This window comes from Mustelus asterias, unplaced genomic scaffold (genome assembly GCF_964213995.1).
Source record: "Mustelus asterias unplaced genomic scaffold, sMusAst1.hap1.1 HAP1_SCAFFOLD_830, whole genome shotgun sequence".
Classification (NCBI taxonomy): domain Eukaryota; kingdom Metazoa; phylum Chordata; class Chondrichthyes; order Carcharhiniformes; family Triakidae; genus Mustelus; species Mustelus asterias.
In genome coordinates this window covers 102,231-121,808 of record NW_027590776.1, presented here as the reverse complement: position 1 = coordinate 121,808, position 19,578 = coordinate 102,231, and the positions used below count along the sequence as shown (strand labels likewise).

Genomic DNA, 19,578 nt, shown 5'->3' with positions numbered 1-19,578 from the left:
TCTGCAGCTCACAATCAGTTGAACACAATCCAATCAAAAGTGTTACAAATGACATACTTTACGTATTGATCCAATAGAATGAAAATACTAAGCCACCCTGATCTATGAGATCACGATACCTCATGGGATACCCCAATATATCATCCCTAAGCTTGTCCGCTAGTCTCTTAGACATCATGTCTCTATTTTGATAGCAGCCTCACCTTCATTAAAACAGTCTCACATGGGTATCCTTTAATTGATAAAAGGGGTATTTTATGGCCTTGTCAGTGAAGTTAACTGAATCTCTAAGGGATGTGGTCAACTCAACTTGCCATCAGGATATAGCCCTGATAAGTTTGTTTATTGCCACCATAATGAAACACATGTATACATTGCTTATCAATTCAATGACTGAGCTTTTTATCACTACCTGCAGTTTCAAGGGGTGTCATCATGTTACCAAAAATCCTTGTCAGCTCCCACTAAGTCCCCGACCATAACTCTTTGGTTGGCTAAGACATTAATGTCGTTCTGACTCTGTTTTGATTAGAAACCGTGAAGGCAGCTTCATTAAAACTTACTCTTGTATCAGTTGTTTCTGATAAGGTGTCTGGTGAGGCAATTAAGTTTCCTTTATGGCCTTGTGATTCCAACAGTTGGGTGCTTTAAAGGAATGTATCTGACATATGTTTAGTATCAAAGGGCACTCTGTAACTGTGCATCAAAACTTATTTGTTTAACTTCTAAAAATGTACAGAAGATATATTTATATTTATGGACTAATAAAAGGTATTACATGTACCTTTAAAACAACAAAGTATGTAAAACAGCTCATTACAATTACTAACAAACTTACTCCCCATTGATAAAGTGACCTCTACATCTAAGTTGATTTAACAAAAACCCTAGCAGTCTGCCAATCTTATAGTCGCCCTTTCTTTTCTATCTTTCTACATTCCCTCCTCTTGTCCTTCTCAAGGACAACAATTTCAATCTATCCGAATCTTGTAAAGTCTCTTCATTTCCTTGTCTACTGCATTCTCTGAGAGTTCTAGAGTTGTTATTATCATCAGAGTGGTTGCAGCTCCTGGAATAACTGCATTTCCAAGTTGTGCACAGCAACACTTTATCATGGCAAATACCAGACATAGGGTAAAGATAACAGCCAAAAATATGATTAATCCATGTACTATGGACTTACCTATTGCATCTAACCATCCCCCCGCCCAACCAAACATTCCCCAAGAACCTGGTTCCTTAAACTTCTTAACCTCCTTTGGGATATGGTCCACTAAACTACATCTTTCCTCAGAATGGTCGGGGATGTATGTGCAGCATTCAGATCCTATTATAGCACATGAACCACCTTTTTCCACCAACAAATAATCTAAGGCCATCCTGTTCTGTAAAGTCACTGTTCTTATGGCTGTCATCTCACCGCTTAACCCTTTCATAGCTTTGGTAGTATCATTTGCACCACTTAAGGTTAAAGTTTTATTAGTCACAAGTGAGGCTTACATTAACACTGCAATGAAGTTACTGTTCGGGACAATGCACCTAACCAGCACGTCTTTCAGAATGTGGGAGGAAACCGGAGCACCCGGAGGAAACCCACGCAGACACAGGGAGAACGTGTAAACTCCACACAGACAGTGACCCAAACCGAGAATCAAACTCAGGTCCCTGGCGCTGTGAAGCAGCAGTGCTAACCATTGTGCTACCGTGCTGCCCATTCTAATAATTTAGCTAATTTTATTATTTCGACTGAGGTAAATCCCACTCTGACAGAGGGTAAAAGGATAGAGAAGAATTGTTGTGTTTCTGTAAGGGCTCGTTTAGACCGATAAAGGGGGTGATGTGTTAGTGAGGGCAATGATGGATATAAGGTATTACATATCCCAGGTAACATGACCCTTCCCAATTTAATGGCAACCAGGGATATGCTTTGTGTCCACAAACAAAGTATGTTCCATTTAAGGTTCGTAAACTGATAACATTTCCTTCAGTTATAGTGTTTGCAGATGTGAGGATCAGTGAATGGTTAAACTTACTTGTTCCTACATTCCACCCACCTGTCTGTTTACTGACCAGACAAATTGTTCATTGGGTCTCCCTAATCCTGTTGTGTTCGTAAGGAACAAGACAGGGAACTTCTGAGAAAGGTTAGAATCAAGTTGGAACCATCCCTTAAATTTATTCATATTATCTGATTCCCAATGTTCCTTGCTATCCTTTAGTCCTTCCTTAGGAAGTACTACTGTTGTTCTGATTTTGGGCGACCTTTTCTGAGTCAGCCACCATTTTGCTGATTCTGATTCATTGAAAGGAATTGGTCTTAAAAGGAATACCTCCCTTCGAGCAGTGTCAGTACATGTGTACACATCCAACAGCTGGAAGCGTTGGCAAAGGTGCATGACATGTGCCTGAAAGTATTTATGTGCAATTCAGGTATTGTAAATGTCACAAGAAAATAGAGTCTTAATGTCCACTTTCCTCCATTGGTGAGGCTGATGATTCCTTTTCCTTGGGACCTGGAGCCCTCTTGCAATGAGATGCATGGATCCATGTTGGTCTTTCCTTCACCTTGATCGCGGTGTTGGTGGTCAACAAGACTGGAGAGGGGCCCTCAAATCTTGGGTGAAGACTATTCTCTCTTTTAAACACCTTCACATAAATGAAGTCGTCCGGTTCTAAGCTGCGGCACCTCCCTTCTGCGGGATCAATCTGAGAATGGAAACTAGAAATACATTTTGTTAATGCAATACAATAGTTTAGCATATTTTCTTCCATTCTGTTGATATCCATCTGCTTAACAGTAAGTGGTGCAGAAAAAGGCAAATGTTGGGGGCTCATCCCATAACGACTTTGTGCAGTGATAGCCCAGTTGTACTGTTTGTCACTGACCGCGTTACCATTAACAGTTCAACCCATTTTAGTCCGGTCTCAGCACAAAGATTTGCCAGCTTGTTCTTCAGCATTCCATTATATCTCTCCACCAGTCCAGCTGACTGTGGGTGATAACTGCAATGAAAATGCTGATTGATTTGCAATGCTCAGCACATTTCTTTCATAACTGTTCCGGTAAAATGTGATCCATTATCACTTGAAATCTGTACAGGTACGCCAAATCGTGGCACAATGTTTTTTAGCAAATATTTAGCAATAGTAGTAGCATCACAAAGGCTTCAATCCATCTAGAAAATACATCTATAATTACTAATACATACTTAAATCCCATACATAGGGGTAATTCAATAAAATTCATTTGCATGTTTACAAAGGGTCCTGTTGGATTTGGGTGAGAGGCAGCCTGTACCTTTTCTGTTTTTCCCGGATTCATGGTTTGACAGGTAACACGTCTTTCACTAATTTGTTTTGTGATTGCTGAAATACCTGATGCATACCATGTTTTTAAAATATAGTCTGCCAATCCCCCCTTTTCCAATCTTCAAAAGCTGACCAATTTCCCTTCTTTTTTTTCCTTCCCAGGATCTCTGTTCAAAAGGCATTCTTCTCAATAGGTTATTCTATCGAGGTTGAATGTACCATCAAGTGGGAAAGATTTATTCTTACCCTTGGTCCATTCTACCCATTTTTGCAGGTCACTGATTGATGACTGACTGCAATTTTGAAACATAAAATAAGCTGGTGTTCCCTTCTGGGGGATTTTACTCGAACCAGCTCCCATTCTCTTAACTGATTGAGTTGGCACAGATCACGGTATCACAGTTCCATTGCTCCAATCAGTGTTCTCTACTCCCATTTCACCTGGCCTTCATGTGACTCATTTGGGCTCTTAATTCCGCCTCAGTCTGGGTGTCTGAGATACCCAGTTAAGGGTGATTTATTGTGTAACTCCCTGTTACCTCCCAGTGATTTGATTCCCAAGAGCTTGACAGGAACATAAAGTACAAAACTCACAACAAATATCACAAACAGTACAAACTTATACTTTAACTAAACAGATAAACAATTATCTATCTGCGTTGTTCGCCACGGCAGACAGAGCCCTTATCACATTATCTTAAACTCTAACAGTGCACTTTACTTAATCTTACTTATGATCCTATCACACAAGGATCGGTCCAATCACAAAAAGGACCCTGTCTGTCCCTTTCACCTTTTTCGCCCCATCAAATAAGGGCTTGTTCCTCTCTGAGGGAACAACGACCTTTCTCTCTTTCTTATGATGTCTTTCCTTGAGTCTCACTTACACAATCTGCCCGGTCTGTTCAGGGATGGAATTTCAATAGTCTGTCCCACTCTGTCGTCAAGCTAAAAAGAGGAAGTGATTAAAAAAGGTTAACCCATTCCTGAAATAAGTCAAATATCGCAGTACACCCGCCGGGACAAACAGATTGCACTTTGAACCATCCAAGGGAGGGCCCCTTTTTTTTTTACTGGCCAGTTAGAGTCATTCCTTGGAGAGTCGCTGTGCTGTTTACTCACCAGCGAGGAGCAAGCGATCTCCGTGGAACCTCCAAGGAATACTGTCGAAATCTCGACTTCCGAGTTTGACTTTAACACAAACACACATTAACACAAGATACTTAACCAACAGTTTGTCTTTATTTACTTGCTAGCAAGGGGAGCGTCTTGACACAATGGGTCGAGACACCACTCCGCCAGACGAAGAAAATCATCCTGCAGCTCACAGTCAGTTGGACACAATCCAATCAAAAGTGTTACAAATGACATACTTTACGTATTGATCCAAATAGAAAAAATACTGAACCACCCTGACCTATGAGATCACGATATCCCATGGGATACCCCAATATATCATCTCTAATCCTGTCCTCTAGTCTCTTAGTCAGACATCATGTCTCTATTTTGATAGCAGTCTCACAAAGCATCTTCACTAAAGCAGTCTCACATGGGTATCCTTTAATTGATAAAGGGGCCTACAAAAGCCATTAGTATTTTATGGCCTTGTCAGTGAAGTTAACTGAATCTCTAAGGGATGTGGTCAACTCAACTTGCATTCACGATATTCCCCAATTATAGCCCTGATAAGTTTGTTTATTGCCAACATAATTAAACACATGTATACATTGCTTATCAATTCAATGACTGAGCTTTTTATCACTACCTACAATTTAAAAAAAAATACTTTTCCAATTCAATCAAATCAAATCCAGTTCAGAGTCTCAACAAGTTGAGACATTTCAGATCCAGGCTGACAAGACAGGGCGAGCGACCAAACCACCCTGTCCTGGGCCTGATCTACATGAGCCAAGCTGATTGGAGAAGGGGGAGGTTCCTCCTCCAAGACTTGAGCCCATTTGCATCTTAGCCAAAAGGCCGAGATGCCGCTTTAAAAAATTGCTTCATATGAAACATATGAAGCCTCAGTGTAACCTAATGACCTCAACCAAGTGCGGCCGACCATGGGCTGCCGACCACACTACACTTGATCTTAGCCAAAAGGCCGAGAAGCGACCTACAATTTTGAGGGGCATCATCATGTTACCATTAATTCTTGTCAGTTCCCACTAAATTCCCGACCATAGCTCTTTCGATAGCTGTGACATTAATGTCTTTCTGACTCTGTTTTGATTAGAAACTGTGAAGGCAGCTTCATTAAAACTCACTCTTGTATCAATTGTTTCTGATAAGGTGTCTGGTGAGGCAATTAAGTCTCCTTTATGGCCTTGTGATTCCAACAGTTGGGTGCTTTAAAGGAATGTATCTGACATATGTTTAGTATCAAAGGGCACTCTGTAACTGTGCAGCAAAACTTATTTGTTTAACTTCTAAAAATGTACAGAAGATATATTTATATGTATGACTAATTAAATGTATTACATGTACCTTTAAAACTACAAAGTATGTAAAACAGCTCATTACAATTACTAACAAACTTGGTCCCCATTGATAAAGTGACCTCTACATCTAAGTTGATTAAACAAATACCCTAGCAGAGCCTGGCAATCTTATAGTAGACAGTAAGAGTTTTAACAACACCAGGTTAAAGTCCAACAGGTTTATTTGGTAGCAAATACCATTAGCTTTCGGAGCGCTGCTCCTTCATCAGATGGAGTGGAAATGTGCTCTCAAACAGGGCACAGAGACACAAAAATCAAGTTACAGAATACTGATTAGAATGCGAGTCCCTACAACCAGCCAGGTCTTAAAGATACAGACAATGTGGGTGGAGGGTTCATTAAGCACAGGTTAAAGAGATGTGTATTGTCTCCAGACAGGATAGCCTGCAAGTCCAGGAGGCAAGCTGTGGGGGTTACTGATAATGTGACATAAATCCAACATCCTGGTGTAGGCCGTCCTCATGTGTGCGGAACTTGGCTATCAGTTTCTGCTCAGCGACTCTGCGCTGTCGTGTGTCATGAAGGCCGCCTTGGAGAACGCTTACCTGAAGATCAGAGGCTGAATGCCCGTGACTGCTGAAGTGCTCCCCCACAGGAAGAGAACAGTCTTGCCTGGTGATTGTCGAGCGGTGTTCATTCATCCGTTGTCGTAGCGTCTGCATGGTTTCCCCAATGTACCATGCCTCGGGACATCCTTTCCTGCAGCGTCTCAGGTAGACAACGTTGGCCGAGTTGCAAGAGTAGGTACCGTGTACCTGGTGGATGGTGTTCTCACGTGAGATGATGGCATCCGTGTCGATGATCCGGCACGTCTTGCAGAGGTTGCTGTGGCAGGGTTGTGTGGTGTCGTGGTCACTGTTCTCCTGAAGGCTGGGTAGTTTGCTGCGGACAATGGTCTGTTTGAGGTTGCGCGGTTGTTTGAAGGCAAGAATTTTAGCACGGCCAATGCACCTAACCAGCACACCTTTCGGACTGTGGGAGGAAACCGGAGCACCCAGAGGAAAGCCACGCAGACGTGGGGAGAAGAGACAGTAACCCAAGCCACGAAACAAAGCCGTGACCCTGGCGCTGTGAGGCAGCAGTGCTGACCACTGTGCCATCGTGCCGTGAACCTGACTACATCGCCAGTGGGGGCTGGGAATGAGCTCGCTGGCACAAATACCATTATGGCCCTCTCGAGAGATTTAGTGACCATAACGAGATTTGCGGCCATTGTGAACGGGCCCAGTAAATCTCGCCCTATGTGTTGATAAGTCAGGATACAATTCTCACATGAGGGGGGAACCATTTTAATTTTGATAGTGTAAATTGCAATGTTGAAAACTGATCCCAAGTTGGATTAGCATTGGGTTAGAAACCTCTTAAGAAGATTTGTGCTTTGATCCCAAAGTGGAAAGGGAACATTTATTTTAAAAGATTTGACAATAATTGACATTACTTCAAACGGCTTCAACTCTCTGGGCTAAAACAAAAGAAAGGTTTAAAATATACTTGGAGCCAGCTCAGCAGCATGCTTTCCGAAGTTGGGATACTTTCAAAATGAAAAGGCCAGGCACAGTCTAATGGTTACTTTTGAGAAAAGGAGAATGCTGTTTCAGGGAATGAGGCAACGAAAAAATGCTAATGCCTGGAATCAATTGAATGTTTGATTTCTGTTTCAAACCTATTAGAATATGTTATTGGACTATAACATGCCTCGAGATAAAATTAATATGATAAGCTGGAATGGAGTTCTACTGCATATGTAGGTATCCCAGGTAACTGACTTTTAAAGTTAAAAATAAAAACCCTTCCCAGACTCCTTAGCAGCCCACTTCCGGTTTTCACTTTAAACTTAAGAAAAATACTACTACAAAAGTAGAGGCCAAAAAAAAACACACACCAGCTGACTAATTAAATAAATAAATAATTCAATCAATCTCTCACCAGCACTCCTGCCTCCAATCACTCCCTCTCTGCTTGCTCCAGTGGAACAATGAGGAACACAACAAGAGTTGGTGAGAATGCCTCCAAATAACTGATAAATCCTTGTCATACTGCACAGATACAACAGTGGATAAATAGAGAAATAGACAGAGAGATGGACAGAAATATAGATAAATTGGAAGATTGACAGAAAGACAGGCTAATAGATAGACAGGTAGATAGGGAGACAGTGAGATGGATAAATGATAGGTTGATAGTCAAATAGATAGATTAATTAAAGTTAGAAAGATTGGCAGATAATATAAGTTTAACTTTAATCTATTAATGTCGCAAGTAGGCTAACATTAACACTGCAAGAAGCTACTTTGAAAATCCTCCGGTCACCACACTCTGACGCCTGTTTGGGTACACTGAGGGAGAATTTAGCATGGCCAATGCACCTAGCCAGTACCTTCTTTGGACTGTGGGAAGAAGCCGGAGCATCCGGAGGAAACCCATGCAGACATGGGGAGAATGTGCAGACTCTGCACAGACAGTGACCCAAGCTGGGAATCGAACCCAGGTCCCTGGCGCTGTGAGGCAGTGGTGCTAACCACTGTGCCACCCAATAGACAGTAAGTAGATGGAAAAGAAGATGTATAGATGAATGATAGATGGACAGTGGTTGTTATATCGAGTTGAACATGACCAAACTCTGCATGTTTCCAGGTTCAAATGTTGCGAAACAGATTACCAAAGGCTGCGGGAATTGTGCCAAACCTGTTTCGTTCAACACAGGTTCATTCACATATTTCAAAGGATCCAAATGTTCCACTTCTGACTTATGTAACAATGTCAGTCACAAAGGTAAGGTCTTAAGCACGTGAAGCCAGTCAGAACCCACAAATGGATTGTATACTCAAAAAGGAACTCATTACAGAGCTCTGGGGAAGATGCTGCGAGCATGAGAATGATGGGCTGAATGGCCTCTTCCTGTGCTGTGCGGTTCTATGTAACTGATGATACACTGAGTGCTTCTCAATGAAATTAACAAACTTGGGTATCTCCACCCCCAAGACAGTGCTTCTGGAATCATTAATATTTTGTCTTCCTATTTCAGTGGAAGAGAGCACAATACCGAATGGTCTGGAGTGTTATGCATGCCAAAGTGATTCTGTTGCTGCCTGTGCCAACAGTATGAGCATCGTGAAATGTGTAGGAAATCAGAATCGCTGTAGCTACCCTTACACTCAACTACCCACTAGTAAGTTTCCCTGTTGACATATCATGGTAAGAGTTAAAATGTATCCTGGATTAGGAGAGATCTCTCGTTTGATGAAAGGGATCTCCCAGAGAATTGAATGTGAATCAAATTGAGGAGTGACTTCCAGATGAGTTATGAAATGTTATTTCATTTATATTTGTAGGGATGGAGTGAATCATAAATCGATGAACTATTCTAGGAATGGAGTCAGCAAAATAACTTTGCCCCATCACTTGTATCTAATTAAGAACATAAGAAATAGGAGCAGGAATAGGCCATCTAGCCCCTCGAGCCTGCCCCGCCATTCCATAAGATCATGGCTGATCTGAAGTGGATCAGTTCCACTTACCCGCCTGATCCCTATAACCCCTAATTCCCTTACCAATCAGGAATCCATCTATCCGTGATTTAAACATATTCAATGAGGTAGCCTCCACCACTTCAGTGGGCAGAGAATTCCAGAGATTCACCACCCTCTGAGAGAAGAAGTTCCTCCTCAACTCTGTCCTAAACTGACCCCCCTTTATTTTGAGGCTGTGCCCTCTGGTTCTAGTTTCCTTCCTAAGTGGAAAGAATCTCTCCATCTCTACCCTATCCAGCCCCTTCATTATCTTATAGGTCTCTATAAGATCCCCCCTCAGCCTTCTAAATTCCAACGAATCCAAACCCAATCTGCTCAGCCTCTCCTCATAATCAACACCCCTCATCTCTGGTATCAACCTGGTGAACCTTCGCTGCACTCCCTCCAAGGCCAATATATCCTTCCGCAAATAAGGGGACCAATACTGCACACGGTATTCCAGCTGCGGCCTCACCAATGCCCTATACAGATGCAGCAAGACATCTCTGCTTTTATATTCTATCCCCCTTGCGATATAGGCCAACATCCCATTTGCCTTCTTGATCACCTGTTGCACCTGCAGACTGGATTTTTGCGTCTCATGCACAAGGACCCCCAGGTCCCTCTGCACAGCAGCATGTTGTAATTTATTTCCATCTAGATAATAATCCAATTTGCTATTAATTCTTCCAAAGTGAATAACCTCACATTTGTTAACGTTATACTCCATCTGCCAGATCCTCGCCCACTCACTCAGCCTGTCCAAATCTCTCTGCAGACCTTCTACTGAATCAATCAAATTGATTCAGCAGGTAACATTTGGTGTATCATCAAGCTGGAGAGGTTCAGGGAAAGAATCCCGGAGCTTAGTACCCAGCAGCCAATGGTGGAGTGATGGAAATCAGGGAATGTGCAAAAGGCCAGAATTGGAAGAGCATTGAGATCTTGGGGTTGTAGGAGAGAAGGTTAAAGAAATAGGGAGAGTTGGATGGAATTGAGGAAGTTACACAGGTAAGGAAGGTTTGGGCTGGAGGAGATTACAGAGATAGGGAGGGTTATCGGGGCTGCAGAACGTTACAGAGATAGGGAGGATTGAAAGGGTTGGAGCAATTTACAGGCTACAAACAAACACACACTTCACATTCCAATCCTCTGCCATCCTTACCCATACAGGTTGGTTACCAATTTCTGGGGAGAGAGAATGAGATTTCTGCTAAATTAGGGGCAGGGCTGATCTGTACGTTTGCATCCAGTTGAGCCAGAGGTGAAAATCGCCCAAATTCATTTCAGGTCAGTGATGCACTATCAATTACGATACGAGGACTCCAGCGAGTGAGTGAAATAACAGGCTTTTAATCGCAAAGAACTGGAGCACACCCTTGCAGCTAACCTGGCCCAGACTGAGGCAAGGAGGAGGAACCATCACCTTTATACCTCACTCAGGTGGAAAGGGAGGAGTCTCAGGTGGAAAGGGAGGAGTCTCGGGCCAGATGCAGCATGGGTGTGTCCAGGCATACAACATGTAATTACAGTGGGTCACCACAGTCAGAACTCGATAAGGACAAGAGAGAGGAAAGGAACAGGAAGCTGCACTGATAGGTTCAGATGAAGTAAGATGGGAAGGGGACTGTGAGCATCATAAAGGCTGACATTGAACTAATGGGCTGAATGGCCTGTGTCTGTCCTGTAGATTCAGAGTAAGTTTGGGAAGAGGAGGGAGGGGGGATTCTCATTGTGCAAGTGCAAACCTCACCTGAATTCCAATCCCAGTCTGTGGAGCTGGATTTCTTTTGTAAACACATGAAGATTTTAATTTGATCTTTAGTACTCTACAGTTTGCAGAATTCCTCAGGGGAGCTGGGATTTGATTGAAGAGACAAACATCAGAATGGCCAAAAATAACTTTTATCTTTCTGTTACCAACAGTTGGGGTGCGCGCTGTTATCAAAGGTTGTCTATCAGAGAGCACCTGCCAGTTGCCCAAACTATCAATCTTCGGAGTACAACACGCTTCAGACATCCATTGTTGTCAGGGGAACCGGTGCAACAAGGGCACGACCCTCCCAGGTACCCATTACTAGGCACGGGATACACGGGGTACTGAAGTTAATGTGTGAAGTCACTGAGACTAATAGTCTGTTTTTCTTCCACTTAAGGACGACAATGTCACACCTGTATCGGGCCGCCTGGAAACTGCTCTTCCTTTCCAATACAATGCATCTCTTCAAGCTGTATAACAGCCTATTTCAAACAAGTCATCAGTAAGTGACCCAAGGCAAACGGTGCTTAAAAGTATCATTGTTCTTTCAAAACATTAACTGTTCATACTTTAGATTCAGTGTTACTGCAGTACATTGATATTTATGGAGCCTCAAACAACATACCAGCAACATCTTGTCTGTAGACAATGCCTTTAGGTGTAAAGAGTCTTTCATAGGTATGTTGTGAAACAATGTTGACCTCGAGTCAATAATGGAGATATTAGGATAGGTGGATGGGGTTGGAAAATTCCTGCCCTCAGTACTTATGGGGATATTTGGACAGGTGACCAAAAACTTAGTTGCGGAGTTAGATTTTCAGGAGTATCTTACATGAGGAGACAGCGAGAGGCTGAAAGGTTTTGGGGGGGGAATTCCAGAGCTTCCAGCTCAGGCAGCTGAAGGCAGGGCCGCCAATGGTAGAACGATGGAAATCAGGGAATGTGCAAGACACCAGAATTGGAGGAGTGCAGATGTCTTGGGGGACTGCAGGGGCTGGGGGAGGTGACAAGATTGCAACTGGCCCAGATGGGGTACCCGGACGAGCACTCAGATCCTGTGGGGAGCAACTGGTGGGGATATTTGCAGACGTCTTTAACCTCTGAGCTTTCTCCAATCTGAGGTTCCTACCTGCTTCAAGAAGATTACCACCATCCCTATACCAAAAGGAAGTTAGGCAGCATGTCTTAATGACTACTGCCCAGTGATTCTGACATCCATCATTATCAAGTACTTCGAAAGGTTAGTCATGGCACACATCAACTCCAGTCTCCCAGATTGCCTGGATCCACTACAGTTTGCCTATCACTGCAACATGTCCACAGCAGACGCCAAAACGCTGGCCCTACACACAACCCTGGAACACCTGGATAACAAAGACACCTATGTCAGACTCCTATTTATTGACTACAGCTCAGCCTTCAACACTATTATCCCAAAACACCCATCTCCAAACTCTGTGGCCGAGGGCTCAGGTCCTCCCTCTGTGACTGGATCCTAGACTTCCTAACACAAAGATTGCAATCAATGAGAATAGGTAACGACACCTCCTCCACGATTATCCTCAACACCAGTGCCTCACAAGGTTGTCTCCTCAGCCCCTTACTACACTCCTTATACACTTATGACTGTATGTTCAAATTCCCCTCCAACTTCATTTTCAAGTTTGCTGATGACACCACCGTAGTGGGTCGGATCTCAAACAATGAAGAGACAGAGTACAGGAAGGAGGGAGAGAATCTGGTGCAATGTTGCAATGACAGTAATCTCTCCCTGAATGTCAGTAAAACAAAGGAGATACTCATCGACTTCAGAAAACATAGTGAGACCATGTCTACATCAAAGGTGATGAAGTGTAGATGGTCGAGAGCTTCAGGTTTATGGGGTGTTCAAATCACCAACAATCTGTCCTGGTCACTCCACGCCGACACTGGAGTAAAAATCTACCAATGCTTCTACTTTCTCAGGAGGCTAAGGAAATTCGGCGTGTCCTCTTTGACTCTCACTAATGTTTACAGATGCACCGTGGAAAGTATTGTTTCCGGATGCATCATGGCTTGGTATGTGAAACTACAAAGGGTTGTAAACATAGCCCAGTCCATCATGCAAACCAGCCTCCTATCCATTGACTTCAGCTACACTTCCCGCTGCCTCGGGAAAGCAACCAGCATAATCCAGGACCCCACGCACCCTAGACATGCTCTCTTCCACCTTCTTCCACTGGGAAAAAGAGACAAACGTCTGAAAAAATATACCAACCGACTCAAGAACAGCCTCTTCCCTGCTACCATCAGCCTCTTGAATGGTCCAATAACATATTAAGCTGATCTTTCTCTTCACCTTATCTGTAACTGCAACACTATTTTCTGCACCCTCTCCTTTCCTTCTCCCCTACGTACCCTATACTTTGTCTGTATAGAGCACGAGAAACAATACTTTTCACTGTATCCCAATACATGTGACAATAATAAATCAAATCAGAGATAAGGGAGGGTTGTAGGAGCTGGGGAAGGTGACAGCGATAGGGAGGGTTGTAGGGACTGGAAGAGGTTACGGAGAGAGGGAAGGTTGTAGGGACTGAAGGCGGTTACAGAGATAGGGAGGGTTGTAGGGGCTGGAGGAAGTTACAGAGTTAGGGAGGGTTGTAGGGGCTGGAGGAAGTTACAGAGTTAGGGAGGGTTGTAGGCCCTGGAGGAGGTTACAGAGATAAGGAGGGTTGTAGGATCTGGAGAACTCTGTCCTTTAATGGGAAAGGTTGTTAGGACTGGAGGAGGTTACAGAGATAGAGCGGTTTGTAGTGACTATAGGGGGTTATAGACATCGGGACATTTGTAGAGGCTGGAGGGGTTACAGAGATACCAAGAGTTTTAGAGGCTTGAGGAGGTTAGAGAGATAGGGAGGATTGTAGGGGCTGGAGGAGGTTATAGAGAAAGAGAAATTTGTCAGGGTTGGAGGAGATTACAGAGATAGGGACGGTTGTAGGGACTGGAGGAGCATACAGAGATAGGGAGGGTTGTAGGGGCTGGAGGAGGAAATTAGTCTGGAGCAAAAGCACCACGATGGGCCAAATGGTCTGTCTCCATCAATTCTGTGTTAGTCCGGAAGGACACCAACATGGGGAAGATGGTTGAAGGCTGCCTTTAATGGTGGAGTGCTGCATGAATGAACTGTCTTCAGGAGGACAAGGCAGAAACCAGGCTGCACGGTCCTCCCAGTCTGTAATTGAATACAATTTCATGGTTCAATTTTCACAGGTGGAACATCCCAAGAGCTTCTTATTAAGGGTTGCGGAAATTGTTTTGGAACTCTGTCCTTTAACGCTGGTGAATTCTCAGTGGAAAGAGTTGATAATTGCTGCACATCTGACAACTGCAACACTGGCACCATCACAGGTATGGAACAAACACATGCATAGGAAGTTTCAACTTTATATCCATGTCAAATGATTAGAAACTTTCTACAGTATAGGAGCACGCCATTCAATCCTTCTCTGATGGTCTAACTCAATTGCACTATTCCACCCTATCTCCAGATCCCATAATGCCAATGTTAATACAGTCAAATGTGCCAAAGCAGTTCATTATCTGGCACGGGGTGTCAATGTTAAGGAGACATGATGCCAGGTAACAAAAATGCTTGGTCAAAGAGGTTGCTTTTATACAGCCTTTGGAGGATAAATCTTTGCAAAGGTATAGGGGGTGAATTCCAGAGCTTAAGGCTCAGCCAGCTGACGACACAGCCTCCAATGCTGGAGCAATCAAAATCGGGGGATGCTCAAGAGACTAGAAATGGCAGACCACATAGGTCTTGGAGGGTTGTAGAGGCTGGAAGAGGTTACAGAGATAGGGAGGGTGGGAGGAGCTGGAGATGATTGCAGAGATAGGGAGGGTTGTAGGAGCTGGAGGAGGTTACATATATTGTGAGGTTTGTAAGGGCTGGAGGAGGTTACAGAGATAGGGAAGGGTGTAGGGGCTGATGGAGGTTAGAGATAGGGAGGAATGTAGGAGCTGGTGGAAGTTACAGGGATTGAGAGGGTTGTAGGAGTTGGAGGAGGTTACAGAGTTAGGGAGGATTGGAGGACTGGAGGAGGTTACAGAGATAGTGAGAGTTATATAGGGTCTGGAAGATATTACAGAGATAGGGAGGGATGTAGGGGCTGGAAGAGTTTACAAAAATAGGGAGGGTTGGAGGGGCTGGTGGAAGTTACTGAGTTAGGGAGGGATGGAGGGGCTGGAGCTGTTTACAGAAATAGGGAGGGTTGGACTGGCTGGAGGAAGTTATTGAGTAAGGGAGGGGATGGAGGAGGTTACAGAGAGAAGGAGGGTTGTAGGGACTGGAGGAGGTTACAGAGAGAGGGAGGGTTGTAAGGGATGGAGGTAGTTACAGGGTTAGGCAGGTAAGGTCAGTAAAAGAAAAGAATACAAATGAGAAATTATGAGCCTTTTGTTCACCCAGCCTGTCCCACACAATTGTGATCCTTTTGTACCACAATATGTAGACTCCGCACCCCTCCTGGAACTTCTTGGGAGGGGATCAAAATTCCAGATCACTAAAACTGAATAGAGAATTCTTACGATGGTCTGGGTCAAAGTCCGTGTACTATCATAGAAATCATAGAAACCCTACAGTGCAGAAGGAGGCCATTCGGCCCATCGAGTCTGCACCGACCACAATCCCACCCAGGCCCCACATATTTACCCGCTAATCCCTCTAACCTAGGCATCTCAGGACTCTAAGGGGCAATTTTTAACCTGGCTAATCAACCTAACCCGCACATCTTTGGACTGTGGGAGGAAACCGGAGCACCCGGAGGAAACCCACGCAGACACGAGGAGAATGTGCAAACTCCACACAGACAGTGGCCCGAGCCAGGAATCGAACTCAGGTCCCTGGAGCTGTGAAGCAGCAGTGCTAACCACTGTGCTAGTCCAGATAAGATCAATGGAATAGAATTTCGGGAGGTTAAGGGTGCGGAAATGCTATATGTCACAACGAATGTAATACAATCAGTACGGCTGTCCAAGGTAGATCTCCAACCCCTGCATGTATAAATTGATTTGTTTAGAAGCAATTGAAGGAATCTGACCAGAATTTTCCTGTTTGTTGGTCAGGGCAACCAAACGCCTTTAATGGCCTTCAATGTTATGGATGCACACGATATTCAACCGGGAATTGTTTCGATCCCAACACTTTGGTGAAATGTGTCGGGAAGCAAACGAGGTGCCTCCACTCCTCAACAATAGGTATGATTAAGATGTTAATTCATCTATAACTGCAATAGAACACGGACACAGCGTCAATGTAACACCGACACAGCGTCAATGTGACACCGATACAGCGTCAATGTAACACCAACACAGCACCAACGCAACACTGATACAGCGTCAATGTCACACCGACACAGCGTCAATGTGACACCAACACAGCACCAACGCAACACCGATACAGCGTCAATGTAACACCGACACAGCGTCAATGTGACACCGATACAGCGTCAATGTAACACCAACACAGCACCAACGCAACACCGATACAGCGTCAATGTAACACCGACACAGCGTCAATGTGACACCGATACAGCGTCAATGTAACACCAACACAGCACCAACGCAACACCGATACAGCGTCAATGTGACACCGACACAGCGTCAATGTAACACCGATACAGCGTCAATGTAACACCGACACAGCGTCAATGTGACACCGATACAGCGTCAATGTAACACCAACACAGCACCAACGCAACACCGATACAGCGTCAATGTAACACCGACACAGCGTCAATGTGACACCGATACAGCGTCAATGTAACACCAACACAGCACCAACGCAACACCGATACAGCGTCAATGTGACACCGACACAGCGTCAATGTAACACCGATACAGCGTCAATGTAACACCGACACAGCGTCAATGTGACACCGATACAGCGTCAATGTAACACCAACACAGCACCAACGCAACACCGATACAGCGTCAATGTAACACCGGTGCAGCATCAATGAAACGCTGACACAGCGTCAATGTGACACCGACACAGCGTCAATGTAACACGGACAGAACATTAATGTAACAATGGCAGAACATCAGTGCAACACCAAATTAACAACAATGTTTTGGCAACATTACTCCATCAATTTTACTTCATCCTAATGTTGACTTTCTTAGAGAATTCCAGGGATGGCTTCATTAAAGGCTGTGCTTCTGAGAGTATCTGCAACAACCCAAGTGTGCTGAGCTTTTATAACATCCAATCGAAGCAAGACTTCTACTGCTGCACAGGGAATGGGTGTAATCGTTGGAGTATCAATCCAGGGAGCAGTGCAACATAGATTACACCCGCTCATACCATGACCCTCCTTATCCTGACAATATTCGGTCTGATATTCTGTCTGTTTTAACCAGGGCTCTGAAAAATTCAGTCTTAGCTGTAGTAAATTTTTAGAAGATTCTGTTGGAGGTGAGGTAAATTTTTTTCTCTCTTATTCGATGTTGTGATGTTGGGTGCGCTCACAGAAAGAGCAGTTGAAGCAGGTTCAGTCAGAGCTTTGAAAATGTGAATTGGATAACTGTTTTAGAAAGAGAAATTCACAGAGCTATGGGTGAGTGGGACTAACTGGATGACACTTAGGAATTTCCAGAAGAGACATGATGGGCCAAATGGCTTCTTTCTGTGCTCTAAGATAATGATCTGTCGGGATCTGTGACATAAAAGGGGGTGACTTCCCTTGCTAATTCCAAACTATATCTCATTTCTAGGTCTCCATATTTGGTTTGGTTCGAATCTCTCAATGATATTTCTTGGTATAGAATCTCTGTACAGACCCATCCATGGATCAAGTTCCTGTCTTCTACTTGGTCCAGCAAAATAATCCCTCTCTGCGTCTGCCACCATCTGCACTGATATTCCCCCATGTTCATCATGGTTCACTTAGTCACGCTTTAAGCTCTGAGTCAGGATGTTGTGGGTTTGAGTTCCACTCCTGGAACTTGAGCACAAAGTCAAGGGTTACGCAACCAGTAAAGGACTCAGGGAGTGCTGCACTGTCAGAGGGTCGGTGCTGAGGGAGTGCAGCACTGTCAGAGGGTCAGTACTGAGGGAGTGCTGCACTGTCAGAGAGTCAGTACTGAGGGAGTGCTGCACTGTCAGAGGGTCAGTACTGAGGGAGTGCTGCACTGTCAGAGGGTCAGTACTGAGAGAGTGCTGCACTGTCAGAGGGTCAGTGCTGCACTGTCAGAGATTCTGTCTTTCAAATGAAAGGTTAAACTGGTTCCGAACCTGTCCTCAGATGGATAAAAGATTCTTCAAAAGTGAATTGGGGAGTTCTCCCCACTGTCTTCGTCCCTCAACCAACATCACAAAAACAGATTTTCTTGTCATTATCTCATCTCTCTTTCTGGAACTGGAACTTGCCTTTGGGTCTCACCAAAGTGCTTTTTTCATTCATCCATGGGATGTGAATGTCACTGACTGGGCTAACATTTATTGCTCTTCCTGAGGATATTTTTTGAGTCAACCACATTGCTGTGAGTCTGCAGTCACACATAGGTCAGACCAGGTAAGATTTCCTTCCCTGAAGGGCATTAGTTGAGCAGATGGATTTTTTCATAATCGACAATGGTTTCAAATCACCTTTTCACTTTTAATTCCAGATTTTTTGTTGAATTTAAATTTCACCATCTGCCGTGGTGGGATTCAAACTCGGGTCCCCTGAGGGTTATCCTGGGTCTCTGGATTGTCACTGGACAATACCACTACACCACTGCCTCCTCTTCAGTATCTAGATTAGATCTGCTGTGGACACAGGTTGATGAGGTGAAAATGCTGTAAGGGATTGAGATTTGGAAAAGGAAGTTGGTGCGTTCAGTCTGTCACCAGATACTGTACATGAGTTCCATTAATCATTCCGACTGGAGATTGTAGTTTGGGATTATTTCAGTTTGCAATATATAAATGTGATTCAATTATCGGATATTAATCACAATCAGAATGGGAATCGGTAAACTTTGCTGTAATCTGTAAGTATATACTCTGCAATAAATTGTCAATGTTTAACAGTATACTCTGGATCATGCTAAAGGTTTTATTCTATGTTTCCAAGATGTTTCACTGCATTTTTCACTTACCTCATAAAAAAACACAAAATCAATTTAGTGCAGAGAGGGCAAAGATTCTTCACATAATATAATCTGGATATAAAATTGTGGAGCTCCTATTGTGCTGTGTCACAAAAAGACAAAAAACTTTATTTCAATTTAATTTTAGAAGTTTTCTTTAATGTTTTCAGGGCTGGTTCAGCCCCTGCAGTGTCCACCAATGGCTGGAGGCCTCAAGTGTATGGGCAAAAGCACATGCTCCCTGTCCAGCGACACCCATGTGTGACCGCAACCACAGAATAGGGGCAGATAGTCAGGTCTGATTGCACCCTCCACAGCCTGCTGTCTGGATCTGTTAAAGCCACCTTGGCCAGCTCCAGGAGGAGGTCGTCCCACCACCTTC

The 19,578-nt window shown here is 43.9% G+C and overlaps 1 protein-coding gene across 2 annotated transcripts in view; it reads left to right on the top strand.

Annotated features, from left to right (window-relative positions):
• LOC144487479 (urokinase plasminogen activator surface receptor-like) overlaps positions 1–19,145 on the top strand; it is a 44,241-nt gene extending 25,096 nt beyond the window's left edge. Inside the window, exons 2-8 of one of the 2 annotated variants that reach the window (XM_078205570.1) lie at positions 8,445–8,582; positions 8,836–8,979; positions 11,246–11,386; positions 11,476–11,580; positions 14,331–14,468; positions 16,188–16,319; positions 17,247–19,138. In XM_078205570.1, coding sequence (XP_078061696.1) covers positions 8,445–8,582; positions 8,836–8,979; positions 11,246–11,386; positions 11,476–11,580; positions 14,331–14,468; positions 16,188–16,319; positions 17,247–17,410 — 962 coding nt within the window. In that variant the 3' untranslated portion in view covers positions 17,411–19,138. Of the gene's footprint in view, positions 1–8,444; positions 8,583–8,835; positions 8,980–11,245; positions 11,387–11,475; positions 11,581–14,330; positions 14,469–16,187; positions 16,320–17,246 lie in introns of both variants that reach the window. The other variant, XM_078205571.1, reaches the window with a different exon arrangement.
• Positions 19,146–19,578: the final 433 nt, after the last annotated feature.